Source organism: Chrysochloris asiatica, unplaced genomic scaffold (assembly GCF_000296735.1).
Source record: "Chrysochloris asiatica unplaced genomic scaffold, ChrAsi1.0 scaffold00054, whole genome shotgun sequence".
In the NCBI taxonomy this organism is placed as follows: Eukaryota; Metazoa; Chordata; class Mammalia; order Afrosoricida; family Chrysochloridae; genus Chrysochloris; species Chrysochloris asiatica.
The window spans coordinates 5,544,322-5,559,026 of NW_006408572.1; the positions used below are offsets into that span (position 1 = coordinate 5,544,322).

A 14,705-nucleotide genomic window follows, 5' to 3' on the forward strand; every position below is an offset into this window, starting at 1 on the left:
TCCAGGCGGCGCCCTGCACCCCCTCCAGATTCTTAGACACCAGCGCGCCCGTGACGAGGCCGCGGAAGCTGGCGCTTTTGTTGTCGGCCACAACTCCGCGGACCCGGCGCTGCCCGGGGAGAAGTTTTGCGCGCCTCATCTAGCCCACCAGAAGCCAGTTCCCTTTGCCCACTCCTGGTCCCCGCTGCCCGCCCGGGCTCACAGTCCCTGCACCTCGGCGCCGGGGATCCGCAGCTGTGCAGAGCCCAGACGTCCCTTCCAGCCCCCACCGTCCGGCGGCCTCGACCGCACCTGAGACAGAGACTCGCCCCAACAAGGAGGGTCGGCCCCAAAGCGGGGCACTCAGCCCCTCCCCCGCAACGTTCCATCGATGGGGGAGGGGGCACCCTCTTCTCCTCCCCCGGAGCGCCAGGCCCCGTCCTAGGGCCGAGGCTCGGACGCGTCCCCGCCCCCAACCCCTCAAAACCAGGGAAGAAGTGCTGGGCCCGGCCGGACGGGCAACTCGGGCTTCCCACCCATCACAGGCCTGGACCTGGCCTCGCTGGCGGCTCCTGCTACTCCCTGGATCAGTCCAGCCCCCGTTCCGGGAGGGCCAGGAGAAGGTACCGGCCAGCGGCTCACTGAGATCGCGGCCGGGCCCGGTGCCCCGCCACCCGCCCGCTCACCTGCCAGCTGTCTTCGCAGTAGCAGCGCTGACTGCAGCTCCGTCATCCTCCCCGACAAGGGCCCGGACCGGTGCCGGGGCTTTCGAAGGACTGGGAGCAGGCTCTGGGGGCGGCTGAATCTGGGTGTACTGAGGAAACCGGGCCCCCACGACGGGCGCGCTGAAGCCAAGAGAGGCTGGGCTGGGGCGGCGGCAGAGGGTCCTCGCTGCCGGCTCGAGTCCTCTCGGTTCAGCTCTTCTCACAGCGCCTCACGCCCGGAAGGGGAGGGTACCCGGGCAGCCGCGGCGCGCACTGGGACTTCGCTCGCTCGCTTCCCTCCTTCTATCCGCCCGTCGGCCCCACCGGTGCCTTCCCCCGCCACTGCCTCACTGCGCGCAGGGCCGCTCCGCGCAGGCGCTCTTTGCCTGCTTGCTTCAGAAACAGCCTACCGCTAGCCCAACCCCTTTGCCTCCCTTCCCCGCCCCTGGCGGTGGAGCTCCGCCCCCTACGCGGATTTGACCCAGTCGCCGCCATCTTGGGAAGGTCGACGCCCGGCTTACTGCCAAGGCCACAGCTTGTAGACGCCCTACAGACGCCATGACAAAGAGGTCGCGAGGGTCAAGACACCGCCTCCGTATTGAAGCAGGTGGTATGAGTGTGAAGGGGCCGAATGAAGTGGCAGGAGCCTAGTTATTGGCGAGCTCCCAATAGCCATCTAACACTGCACACATGGTGTGCGAATTAGTCATTGTTAAAAAGCCGAACTCAGTACTGGTGTGCCCCATTTTAAGCAATCCCTCAAACAGACTTAATATATGCTGATAGTTCACTTTACAGAAAGAATGCACACAAAAAGATGATTAAAACAAGCCAAATGTTCTGCATCTTATAATACAAAACATGAGCAAATCATTAATTTCCACTAGTAAAGTGAGCTGAGATTCGCAAATGATATATACAATTTAAACTTTCATTCTGGGAAGCAAAAATCACCCTCACTCAGCTCTGTGTCCTATCTATTCCCACCATTTCTTGCCATTGAATAACGCCATCTCTATAAAGGTGTGGTGCTGAGGAAAGAGTAATACATAAAGGCACTTAAATGTATCTGTTCTTTCCACAAACATTTATTAAACACTTTTTAGCTACAGTAGAAATTTAGTCCCGGCCCTCAGAGGGCTTACAGTCTTCATGAGTAAAATAAGCAGTTTCCAACTATATATATATATTATATATATAAATTACTGGAAATACTGTTCTCACGCTATCCTCCAGAACGAGAATTAAAAGAGCAAATAAACATGAAGAGTGAATATAACACCATTCAGGGATAACACAGGTTTTGTGAGACCTGAATCTTGTCCAATGTGAGGGATCCTCTAAAGATAAGAATAAAAAGTAAAATTTGACAAGACTGTCTTAAAGAGGGGGAAATTTAATAAATTATAGGGTAACCTCAAAGAAAATTAATAACCTGCACTTCAAAATTTTTAAAAAGAGGAAAGTAAGAAAGACTTAGTAAATATTAACACAACAGAAATGAAAAGAAAATCCACAAACGAAATTAACTCGGTACAGAAAATTATGTGGAACAGTATCACCACACACCAAAAAAAAAACTAGAAAAATGACAGCAATCAATTCATACTTTTTGACAATTTCACTGAAGGGAAATGGATTAAATGTACCAGTCAAGAGACATAGACAACAGAATAGATAAGAAAACAAGGTCCTTCAACATGCTGTCTACAAGATGGAGACAGCCTAAGTGCCCATCAATAAAAGAATAATTAAACAAACACTGACACACACAGAGAAATATTACACAATGTTGAAGAATAACAATGAATCCGCTAAACACCTCACAACATGGATAAACCTGGAGAACATTTATGCCGAGTGAAATTAGTCACAAAAGGACAAATATTGTATGAGACTAATGTTGTAAATAATTAAGAATTGTTATTGATAAAGAAAAAGGAGCTCTGGTAGCATAGTGGTTACAAATCGGGCTGCGAACCTTAAGGTCAGCAGTTCGAAACTACCAGCCGCTCCAGATGAGGCTTTCTACTCCCATAAAGATTTACACCCTCGGAAACCCTGTACAGGGTCGCTATGGGTTGGAACCGACTCGACGGCACTTAACAACAACAATTGATAAAGAAACGGTCTAAGATGGTTATAGGGTAGAGGTGGGGAGAGAGAAAATTATTTACTGGCTAGAGGTAGACACATGTTAACATGGGTGACCAGGGCAGGCAATATACAACAAGAGGGAGGCTAGCAGATGAAGGTGGTGGGAGACAAAGGGAGGAATGCAATCATTAAAGTGAGTAGAGGTAAATACTGTTAACTGTTAATACATAGAAGGGATTGCAACCATTGTAATAAAGCAAAGTATATGATTTTTTTTAATGTAAAACTTATGATCTATGATCTTCTCTGCAAATCTTCACTCAATTCATAATAAAAAACAGTTTTAAAAAATAAGATTTAGAGGAATATTTATTTAGAATGAGAAAAATCATATCACAACAAACACTCTAACTGCAGACTTGAAAAACAGTCCCTTTTCTCTGAGATCTTCAGACAGGTTATCCAAAATATTGCCTGGTTGTAATATATATTCCTTTTTCACCTTTAAAAATACACTATTAATTTCACCAGAGTAATACATACACAGGGTTTATTACCAAGTAGTCTACTAAGGTTTACAGTGAAAAACAAGTATGCCTTGTCCTACCCCTTTCCCATTTCTAAAGTCACTTGCCACAGGCAACCCCTTTGAACTCCTTCAACTATTTCTTCTGGCTGATGCTGTTGTTGAAAAGTGCCCTAAATTGGTTCTGACTCATAGCAGCTTGTATAGGGTTTCTGAGGCTGTATATTTTTGCAGAAGCCTCATCTTTTTCCTGCAAAGTGGCTAATGGGCTACAATCAGCAGCCTTACATCAGCAGTCCAGCAGTCCAGTCTAAATGTTAAAGTGTTGTTGTTGTCATTGTTAAGTGACATCCAGTTGGTTCCAACTCATAGTGACCCTGTATAGGGTTTCTAAGGAACAGCTGGTGAGTTTGAATCACCAACCTTGCAGTTCAAATTGCCCTTGCAGTCCAGTGTATTATAACATTATAATTGTGTGTATTCCCTAGGGGTACAAGTCTCAAAGTGAATAGCTGTAAATCCAGTTAACTGATGTTACATGGAGGGGGTTGCAATCACTGTAGTGACATGAAGCATATGATTTGTTGAATGTGGGATTAAATGATCTGTTCTGTAAACCTCCACTCAATTCACAATAAAAGGTTTAAAAACAAAACCAAAAAGAGCAGAATAAATGCAGACACACACAAGAAGAAAACAGATGCCACATGAGGACCCGTCTATAAGTCAAGAATTGACAAGGAGATACCAGAAACTAGGACAGAGACCCAGAGAAGCCAAGACCCTGATTTAGATTTTTGGCATCCAACACTATGAGAAAATAAAATTCTATACTTTAAAGCCAATAAAAACAAAAAAGTATACCCTTTTAAAGATTTTTAAATGTACAATTCATTTCTTCAGTACCTTCACTATATTCAATCTCCTTGCATTCCACACTTTATTTCAAATGCTTTTGTACCCACTTGATCTATTAAAGCTCTCTTTTCTTAAAAACATACCTCCTGGAACCTTCTGTATTACTCTCTAATTAAGGAAATCTGGTGGTTCTGTGGGCTAGGCCTTGAGCTACCTACCAATTGAAAGGTCAGTGGTTCAACATACCAACTGTCTCCTCCTATAGAGATTTACTATCTCAGAAACCCTATACAGATTCACTATGAATTGGAATCAATTTGATAACTATGGGTTTGGTTTGGTTGGAATCTGGGATGATTGATTTGAGCATGTCTTCTACATGGGCATTTTCCTAGGACTTCCCTTGGCTACTTTCCTACCTGAGCTTGGTCTATTGTATCCTGGATCTCAGATCTAACTCTGTTTGTTTACTCCCTTCTTTTGCTAGAGTACATTATCAGAAGTTTCTGATGAGTATGTGTGAAGCAAATGTTCTAATTCTTTATATGGGTGAAAAAGTCTTTCTTTTAAAGGGCCATAATTTAATGTCAGTTTAGCTGGGTATAGAATTTTATATTTTAAATTAAATCATGTTCTTTCAAAAATATAAAAACATTGGTACATTTTCTCCTAACGTCCATTGTTGTTATTGATTCTTGTAGGTAAATCAGAAAATTAGGATCTTATTATCTCTGGTTATCTTAGCTGGTGCTGGTGGTGGTTATGTGCCATGGAGTCAGTTCCAACTCATAATGAACTTGCATAGGGTTTCTGAGGCTAAGGGTTTATCCAGGATTAATCTTTACAGAAAGCCTTATCTTTCTCCTACAGAATGGCTGATAGTTTCAAACTGCTAACCTTGAGGTTAGCAGTTAGACTTGTAACCACTATGCTACCAGAGCTCCTTGGTTAACTTAGCTAGTGCCGCTATAAGAAGATATGCCACAAGTGGTTGACTCCAAAAAGCAGAAATTTATTTTATAGACCTGAAAGCTCAGAGTCCAAATCCTGGTCTCCATTATGCTGACTACTGCTACAGGCCTCTTTTCCAGTTTCTGATGGCTGCTTACAACCATTGGCTTTTCCTTTGCTTATAGAGGATCCTCCCTCCCTGATGTTTCTCTTCCTCTTGTGTATCTCCTTGTTTCTAGTCTGCTCTTCCACAACACAGAAATGATGATGTTTAGGATCCACACCCCATTGGTATGGCCTCATTTACATAGCAAAAGAAAAAACCCTGTTTCTAAACAAGATCACATTTATGGGTACAGGGGTCAGGACTTCAAGAAATATTTTTGGGGTCTACAATTCAATCCATAACACTAGTATTTTATAGTATCATATAATGTGATTTGGTTATCAGATTTGTTTTGCTTTCTTTTGTTTAATGTGTACTACTCATAGAGTTTTATGGTAGTAGAATGGTTGTTTTTTTTAATTTAAATATATAGATAAACTCAAAATAATGAGATAGTTTCCATTTATATAAAATTTTATCTTAAAAAGTGATTTTTCTGTTTTGGTACAGCAACTTCATGCAATAATTTATTTTTAGATTATTTTTATTTTCTATGTAAACAATATCATTTCAAATATTGTAACAGGGTCGCTATGGGTCAGAACTGACTTGATGAGGGCACTTAACAACAACAACAATGGTATCTGTATCTTTCTTTTGAAACATAGTTCCTCTTTTTTACTTCACTGTGCTGGCTAGGTCATCCAGCAGATTTGCTGAAAAGAGGTGGTTGTTGTTGTTAGGTGCCATTGAGTCAGTACCAACTCATAGTGACACTGTGGATAACAAAACAAAACACTGCCTGGTCCTGTGCCAACCTCACAATAATTGCTTCATTTGAGCCCATCGCTACTACCACTGTGCCAGTCCATCTCATTAAGGGTCTTCCTCTATTTCTCCAATACTCCATTCTGCCAAATATGATATCCTTCCCCAAGGACTGGTCCTTCCTGACAACATGTCTAAAGTATGAGAGATGAAGTCTGGCCATCCTGGCTTCCAAGGAGCCCTCAGGCTGTACTTGCTCTGTTCTTAAAGGGACTGCTTTTCGTGTTTCACTATTAAATGTCATGCCGTAGAATTTGTAGTAAATGCCCTTTGACAGGTTAAAAAATTCCCCTTCAATTCCTGGATTATTATGTAATAATTTCCAACTTTTTATCTCTAACCAAGATTTTTCACCAGAGGTTCAGTTCTGCACTTCCAACTGTCTAACTTGGTATTTGGACTCCTGCTGTGGTGCTGTAGGATGAGCAATGGACTGCGAACCACAAGGTAAGCAGTTCAAACCCACTAGCTGCTCCTCACAAACTCTATGGGTTTATGAGAAAAGATTGAAGTTGACTTCATTTTGCTCAGATCAACCATCAACAGTCATGAAAGCAGCAGTCAAGAAATCAGACAACATATTACATTAGGCAAATCTGCTGAACAAGACCTCTTTAAAGTGTTGAAGAGAACAGATGCTAATTTGAGGACTAAGGTGTGCCTGACTCAAGCCATGCTACTTTCAATAACCTCATATGCATACAAAAATTGGACAGTGAATAAGGAAAACCGTAAAAGAATTGATGCATTTGAGTTTCGGCATTGTGGGTGCATATTAAAAGTACCACGGGCTGCCCAAAGAGCAAACCAACCTGTGTTGGAAGAAGTATGCCAGAATGCTCCTTGGAAGGCAGGATGGCCAGACTTCATCTCTCAGACTGCTGACATATTATCAAGAGGGACCAGTCACTAGAAAGGATATCATGTTTGGTAAAGTGGAGGGTTGGAGAAAAAGAGGAAGACCCCCAGCAAGATGGATTGGCACAGTGGCAGCAGTAATGAGCTCAGACATTACAATGATTGTGAAGTTGGCCCAGGACCTGGCAGTGTTTCACTCTCTTGTGCATAGGGTCATTATGAGTCGAGTCAGTATTGACTCAATGGCACCTAACAACAACAACAACAACAGATTTCTGAAATATGAAAGAGTTCAGCATGAATAGACCAGCTCCACTGCTGACTAGTGAGTGAAAAGGGGGCGATGATAGAAGACTGGAGAGGCCGGCAGGGGTCATGTCACAACGTGAGACCTTGTTGACCACAGCAAAGAATTTGGCATTTAGTTTAGTTACAGTGGATGTCTTAGGAGAGACATTCTCTGATTCACAAATGTTTAAAATCTCACTGATGCTATGTGGCAAAGAGATAGCCGCCAGTTAGAAGGCTATTGTAGAAGATGAAGTACCAGATGATGATGGCTTGAATTGGGATGGAAGCAGGGAGGGAGGAGGGGAATGAATTTGAAATCAATTTTGAAAGCAAAACAGTAAGAGCTTGCTGATGGACTGGATGTGGATGAAGGGGAAAGGGATGAATCAAGGATGAAGCCTTGGTTTATGATACCTGGAACAACTAGCTGGATTTCAAAATGGGGGAAGGAAACCTGTTGGATGGCAGAGATGCCAAATTAGCATCTGTATACTTAAAGTTGCAGCTCAGAGAAAAGAACAAAGCTATAGATGTGACTTGGGAGACATCAGCATGAGGTTTCCTAGTGAGAAACTGTGTTGAGATTTAAGAGTGAAAATGAGTTCTCAAACACCCAGACCTTTGAAGGTCAGGTAGAGGAGGAGGAGCAAGAAGTGAAGACTGAGAAAGAGTGGCAAAAAAGGGGCAGAAAGTAGTATAGATTCACAAAAGTCAAGTTAGAAAAATGTTCCTGTTGAAAACAATGGTCAACTGCCATATGCTACTGGAGAGGTAAAGAGGGAAGAGAGCTGAGATGTGTGCACTGAATTTGGAAACAAGGAAGCTGCTGTTGACCTTGATGGAAGGATTTTGATGGAGGAGCGCTGACAGCAGGCAGACCAGAGTGCTCTGAAGGCTGAATACAAGATGAGGAAGTGTTGATCTCAATGCTGAGTGCTTATTTGAGGTTTGTGGTCATGAACTAATAGTGGAACCAGTAAGTCCAGTTAAGTAATTTTTTGTTTCCAGTAATGTTTAGCTGCTCAGGTGCAAACACAAAGAAGGTTCACTCAGGGTTGAGGGTTAGTCAAGTAAAATAGAGATGGAGATAGAGAAGGAAGTGAAAGCAACAAGCAACCAACGAATAGTGGGGAAGTGGTATGAATAATGAGGTCTTTTGGGGAGGAGTAAGAATTTAGGGTTTAGAGTATGGTGAGGTCTAGACAAGCCCTAGGACTTCATCTAGTGTTAGGGTTATGGTGAGGACTAGAGTTAATATTCGAGGTAGGGTTATGACTAAGGCTTGGTCTCCTTTTAGAATTACAGTTAAGTGGGGTTTTTTTCAAGTTATTGTGAATTGAGTGCTAGTTTACATGGGAGAACATAGGTTTTACACTTGTTTCATTGCAATGATTACAATCTCCTCTGTGCATCATAATTCAACAGTATTTGCTTCTATTCCCTCTGGGGTTTTGTTTTAGGGGGGTGGTGTACACAAAAACACTCAAGAACATATAATCATTTAAACAGCCAAAGGGCACATTCCACAAGTCTGCCTCCTGGCCGCCAGCACACAGTCTTTCTCTTTCCATGAGTCTAGAGTCCTCCAGGATCACCATCGAAATCGATTTCACTTGTTCTCTCATGTCTTTGTTACAGAAGGTCTGCTCAATACATCTGCCTACTCTGCTTTCTTGCTCCAGACTTCTGAATAATGGAGTCTTGATGAGGTTGTTGGATTGTGTAATATGGATACTAAAGACAGAAAGTAGTGGAGGTTGACAGTGGCTTGGAACCCAGAATTCATGTGTGGGGTGGTTAGGGTGATGACTCAGTTTTACATGAGTATGGAAGAGACTGACTGATGGGGAGAAGACCAAAGTAAGTTAAGGAAGGTGGTGATGAAGCGCTCTCATATGACCATGGGAGAGGCTGATGGGTGGGAAGATCACCACTGAAAGGGAAGAGGACAAGGGGGTGGGCGATCAAGCTGTCTCATGTGGGCGTAGATGAGACTGGCTAGTGGGAAGAAGTCAAGCAGATGACAGGCATGGATGCTGGGTGGGTCATGCATGTGGGTAGTTAAGTCTCCAAGGGAGGTGGGCCGTGAATCAGGAGCCAGTGTTATTGACTGAATAGGTCATCAGATAGCAGTAGCAAAGGGAAACAGCAAGTAGTACAGCACTAACTTAAAAGAGCTGTTGTTGTTGTTGTTGTTGCGATGTGCCGTGGAGTCGGTTCCGACTCACAGTGACCATTGTACAGGGTTTCCGAGGCTGTAAATCCTTACGGGAGCAGAAAGCCTCATCTTTCTCCCAAAGAACAGCTGGTAGTTTCTAACTGCTGACCTTGCAATTCACAGCCCAATTTGTAATCACTACGCTACCAGAGCTCCTTAAAAGAGCTAGGATTTAGAAAAGGAAAAGGGCTAAGGGGAACAAGAAGAATACTCTAAGCTGGCTGACCCTAAGAACCCTGGAGTTAGAGAGCAAAGATAGCTTTCCTTGAGAGAACTTAGGAAAGTGAATCCTTGGAAGACAGTCAGGTTCAAGGAACCCAGAAGATGGAAAATCCCATGGGCCCATCTAACTGCCCTGATCTGAATTCCTTGGACCTGATCTGCACAGCAATGGTACCCAGTCACTCAGGTCAGAAATAGGACAATCAGTCCTGGTGCTCTCCCTTTCCCTAACTCTGATTGCACATTAAGTCTTACATGTTTGTTGCACTAGAACCCTCCTTTCCATTCCCATGGAAACTCCTTAATCCAAGCCTATATGACTACCAAACCTCTATAAGAGTCTTTCAGGCACTGGTCTTTATCCTCTCCCCCCTTATCTACTTTCTGCAGTTAGAGCAAAAATGCAAATCCGCTGTTTTTCCTCCTTAAAACCCATTGATGGCTACCAGAGATCTAATAAAGGAGACATAGACAGACATGCGCCACCTATATTCATTGCTTCATTATTCACAATAGTAAAAAGATGGAAACAAATTACGTGTCCAACAATGGATGAATATATATCAAAATATAGTGCATACACACAATGGAATATTATACAGACATAAAGAATAATGATAAGGACTTCCGAGGCAAGATGGTGGAGCAGGCAGACACACTGCAACAAAGACATGGGAGAACAAACGAAACAGATACACATGATAGTCATGCAACCCTGAGCTTCAGAGGCCAGAACAGAGAGGTGGATTGACTGATGACTGAAAGAGGATGTTGAACAGGATCAGCAAGAGAGAAGAAAAACAGGTGGGCTGCCAACCAGCATCAAGTGGCGCCGCTACCTTGAGCTTTTGCAGCTGCCAACACAACGATCTGCAGGCACAGGATGCAGCTGGAGGTGGGTGGCAAGGGGGATGTGGTTCTCCTTTGTTCCATGCCCTTCTGATAGCCTGAGGGGTGGTCCAGTACCTGCCCTCACCAACTCAACAGCCAAAGGCACCCCCTCTTCAAAACTTCACGTCTGCCTGGGATCCAGCACCAAGAATGCAAAGTCTATGATGTTTTTCATGTAAAACTGTTATCTACTCTGTAAAATTTCATTCAATTCACAATAAAAAGTGAAAGAAAAAAAAAAGATTAAACTCTGATTTCTCAGCAGAAACTATGCAAGCAAGAAGACAATGGGATGACATAGAAAACATTGAAAGAAAAAAAGAATCATATACCCAGAAAATTTGTCTATCAAATATTGCAGTGAAATTAAACAGATATTAAAAGAATTTGAAAAAAACAAATCAAGCTTACAAAAAATCCTAAAGGGAGTTCTTTGTACAGAGAACCAACAACAGCAGATAACAACCTGAGGCTAACATTCATTACAGTATCACCCAGAAGTCAACCCAGATATAGAATTACTCAAAGTAAAAAAATCTTGTGTTAAGTGCTGTCAAGTTGGTCCCTACAAGACTGAAAATAGGGATCCAGAGATACCAGTTTGCAACAATAACAACAAAAAATAAAATTAAAAGAGGGAATAATGGAATTATAGAACTTCCAAATGAAAAGGGAAATCAGGTAGATTTCAAGAGGAAATAACGATGAGTCTTTAAAATATAACATGGATAAATCTGGAGGACTTTGGACTGAGCAAAATGAGTTCATCACAAAAGAACAAATATTATATGATCACACTTTTATAAGAAGACAATAATAAATATGTTGAGGACTTCAAAAACTTTGTGAGAGAATCCCATTACATTTTAATTCCATTTTTTCACAAACTTTTTGTAGCACCCTTGTGGTAACAGAGATCAATATGAATAAGAAAGAGGAGAAAGGGAAACACTCCTGATGGTGGTGGTGTGCCATGGAGTTGGTTCCAGTCACAGCAACCCCGTAGAGGGTTTCTGAGACTATAAATCTTTACGGGAGCAGAAAGTCTCATCTTTCTCTTGTAGAATGCCTGGTAGTTTCAAACTGCTGACCTTGAGGCTAGCAGCCCTATTTGTAACCACTATGATAACAGAACAGAGCTCCTTTTCAAAATAGTAGGTATATGTCATCTTCAGTGATGGGAAAGTGTCTTACTTATCTAGGGCTGCTACAACAGAAACATCACGAGTGTATGACTTTAACGACCAGAAATTTATTTTTTCCCAGCATAGGAGACTAGAAGACTGAATTCAGAGCCTCAGCTCTAGGGGAAGGCTTTCTCTCTCTGTTAGCTCTGGGGCAAGGTCCTTGTCTCCTTTCAACATTTGTGGAACTGGAGTTCATTGGAGATTTCCATGTATCTTCACATCAGTCTTCCCCAGGGTCTAGGAAGTCCTCAGCACAAGGACTCTGGGTCCAAGGGATATGCTTCACTCATGGTTCTTCTTTCTTGGTTGTAGTCAGGTCCCTCTGATCTCTGCTCAGTTGTTAAATCTGTTTTATATCTCACAAAAAAGAGATTGTGTCCTGCCTCATTAACATGATAGAAGTTAACATTTGCAATGCAAAGGATAATTACATTAGGTCACAAAATGGATGGCTGTTGTTGTTAGGGGGCCTAGAATTGGTTTGGACTCATAGTGACCCCATGCACAACAGAATGAAACACTGCTTGATCCTGTGCCAACCTTACAATTGTTATGCTTGAGCCCACAGCTACTGCCACTGTGCCAATTCATCTCATTAGGATATTCCTCTTTTTTGCTGACCTCCAATTTACTAAGGAACTGGTCCCTCCTGATAGTATGAAAGAGAAAATCTGGTTATTCTGGTTTCTAAGAAGCATTCTGGCTGTTTTTCTTGTACCACAGATTTGTTTGTTCTTCTGATAGTCCATGGTACTTTTAATAGTCTTCTCCAACACCATAACTCACTACATAATATTGAGTATAATGGCCTAGTCAAGTTTACACATACATTCAAGGGCCACAATTTAATCCATAACAGAAAGGTAACATTAAATATAAGTGAAGTGTATACAGCTTGACCAAAGGTAAATGATGCCACTAAAAAGCACACATGAGAAAAGATTGTTTTCAGTAAAGGATATGAAAAGTATAATTTTTCAACAACCAAAAATATGTATATACATAAATATATACATAGATATATGCGTGAATAATTTCTTTCAGAAAGATCAGCACAAGGTTGGTTCCTATGAGTTGAAGTTTAAAGATATCCCTACTGTTTGACTTTTCCAACATGTTATACCCCTCCATAATCCTAGATTATCAATCACCACTTCTGCTCAAGAACCAGGGTTCTGCAACATCTCACAAAATTCAAAATTGTCGAAGGAAATGCTTCACACAATTGTGGTAGCTGCTATGTCCCAAATCCTTAGTTCAGAGATCAGTCTGGAGAAATCTTTTCACCCACATAGTTTCCGGAATTCAAATAGGCAGGTTAGAAGACAGGCTATTGATGCACGAGGCTGTGGGAGCTAGTGAAATCAGGTCAGGTGATGGGCCAAAAGTCCCATGAGTCGGAATACAGATGAAATGAACCAGATGCAAGATCCAGGGCAAGAGAGTGCACTTGTCCAAAGCAATTTTATAAATTGGAGTCAGACCATGCACACAAGGGAACTAAGGGTGGTAATTTGAGTCACATCCTCTAGTAAGAGGGAGCGGCACCATCCTTAATCCTTAGTTCCACCATAATTTTTATTCCTTTGTTGTTATTAAGTGCCATTGAGTTGGTCCTGACTCATAGTGATCCTGTGTAGGGTTTCCAAGAAGCAACTGGTGGGTTTGAACTGCTGACCTTGGGTTCGAAGTCTAGTGCTGATCCTAATACATTGTCCATCAAATAAGTTTCTGAGGAACAGATGGTGGTTTTGAACTGCCGATCTTGTGGTTAGCAGTCCAATGCTTATCCTACAATGCCACAACAGTACACTTTAGCCTCACCTTAATCTTTACTCCTAAGCAATACATCTCAAAATGGGTCTATAATCATAGACATTGTTGTTGTTAAGTGCTATTGAGTCAGTTCTAACTCATAGTGACCTGTATAGTTTCCGAGGAGCAGCTGATGAGCTTGAACCGCTGACCTTGTGGTTGAAACAGACTTTGCTGTCCAGCACATTAACTCACAGGGGCACACCAGGACTGCTTCCAACTCATAGTGGCTCTGTATATGGTTTCTGAGAAGCAGCTGGTGGGTTTGAACTGCTGACCTTGTGGTTTAAAGTCCAATGCTGATCCTAATACATCACAAAATCAAGAAATTTAGCTAAAAGGGTCATAATAAAGAATTAGCTTCCCTACAATATATCAGGAGTACTGGTGTGGTGCTGTGGGTTAATGCGTGAGACTGCAAAGTCAGTTTGATCTGCAAGGTCAGTGGTTCAAGCTCACCAGTCCTTCCTCGGAAACCATATATAGGGTCGTTATGAGTTGAAACTGACTCGAACAACAACAAAACAATATATATGTGTATGAGTATGAATATGTGGCTACATATATGTGCCGATATATTTATAGGTATATGTACATAGAAGTACATAGGTGCATACATGTATATTCATATATGTAATAAACCACATAGGACCACAAGTACAGATACTTCTTGGTAGTGGTGATGTGCCGTGGTGGTTCTGACTCATAACAACCCTTCATAGAGTTTCTAAGGCTGTGAGTCTTTACAGGAACAGAAAGCCTCATCTTTTTCCTGCAGAATGGCATTAAGGAGCTCTGGTAGCATAGTGGTTATGAATTGGGCTGCGAACCTCAGGGTCAGCAGTTCTAAACTACCAGCTGTTCCGCGGGAGAAAGATGAGGCTTTCTGCTCCCGTAAAGATTTACAGCCTCGGCCTCGGAAACCCTATACAGGGTCGCTCTGAGTCGGAACCGACTCCACGGCACATGACAACAACAACCAGAGCTCATTGGAGTCAGTTCTTAGATGTAACCAAACACCTCATGGGTTTGGTTTTCTGGATTTGAAGGCTTAGCACCATAGTCTTTGGAAATAACTCAGTTAATTGGTATAATATAGTCCATAAAGTATATGTTTTACATCTCAGTGAGGTAAGTGGTGTTTTTTTTTTTTTTGGGGGGGGGGTCTTAAAAA

At 42.4% G+C, this 14,705-nt stretch overlaps 1 protein-coding gene across 1 annotated transcript in view; it reads right to left on the reverse strand.

Annotated features, from left to right (window-relative positions):
• UBE2G1 (ubiquitin-conjugating enzyme E2G 1) overlaps positions 1 to 969 on the reverse strand; it is a 112,988-nt gene extending 112,019 nt beyond the window's left edge. The window contains exon 1 of the mRNA XM_006863279.1: positions 666 to 969. Within this exon, the coding sequence (XP_006863341.1) occupies positions 666 to 711 (46 nt within the window). The 5' untranslated portion in view covers positions 712 to 969. The remainder of the gene's footprint in view (positions 1 to 665) is intronic.
• Between the last annotated feature and the right edge of the window lie 13,736 nt (positions 970 to 14,705).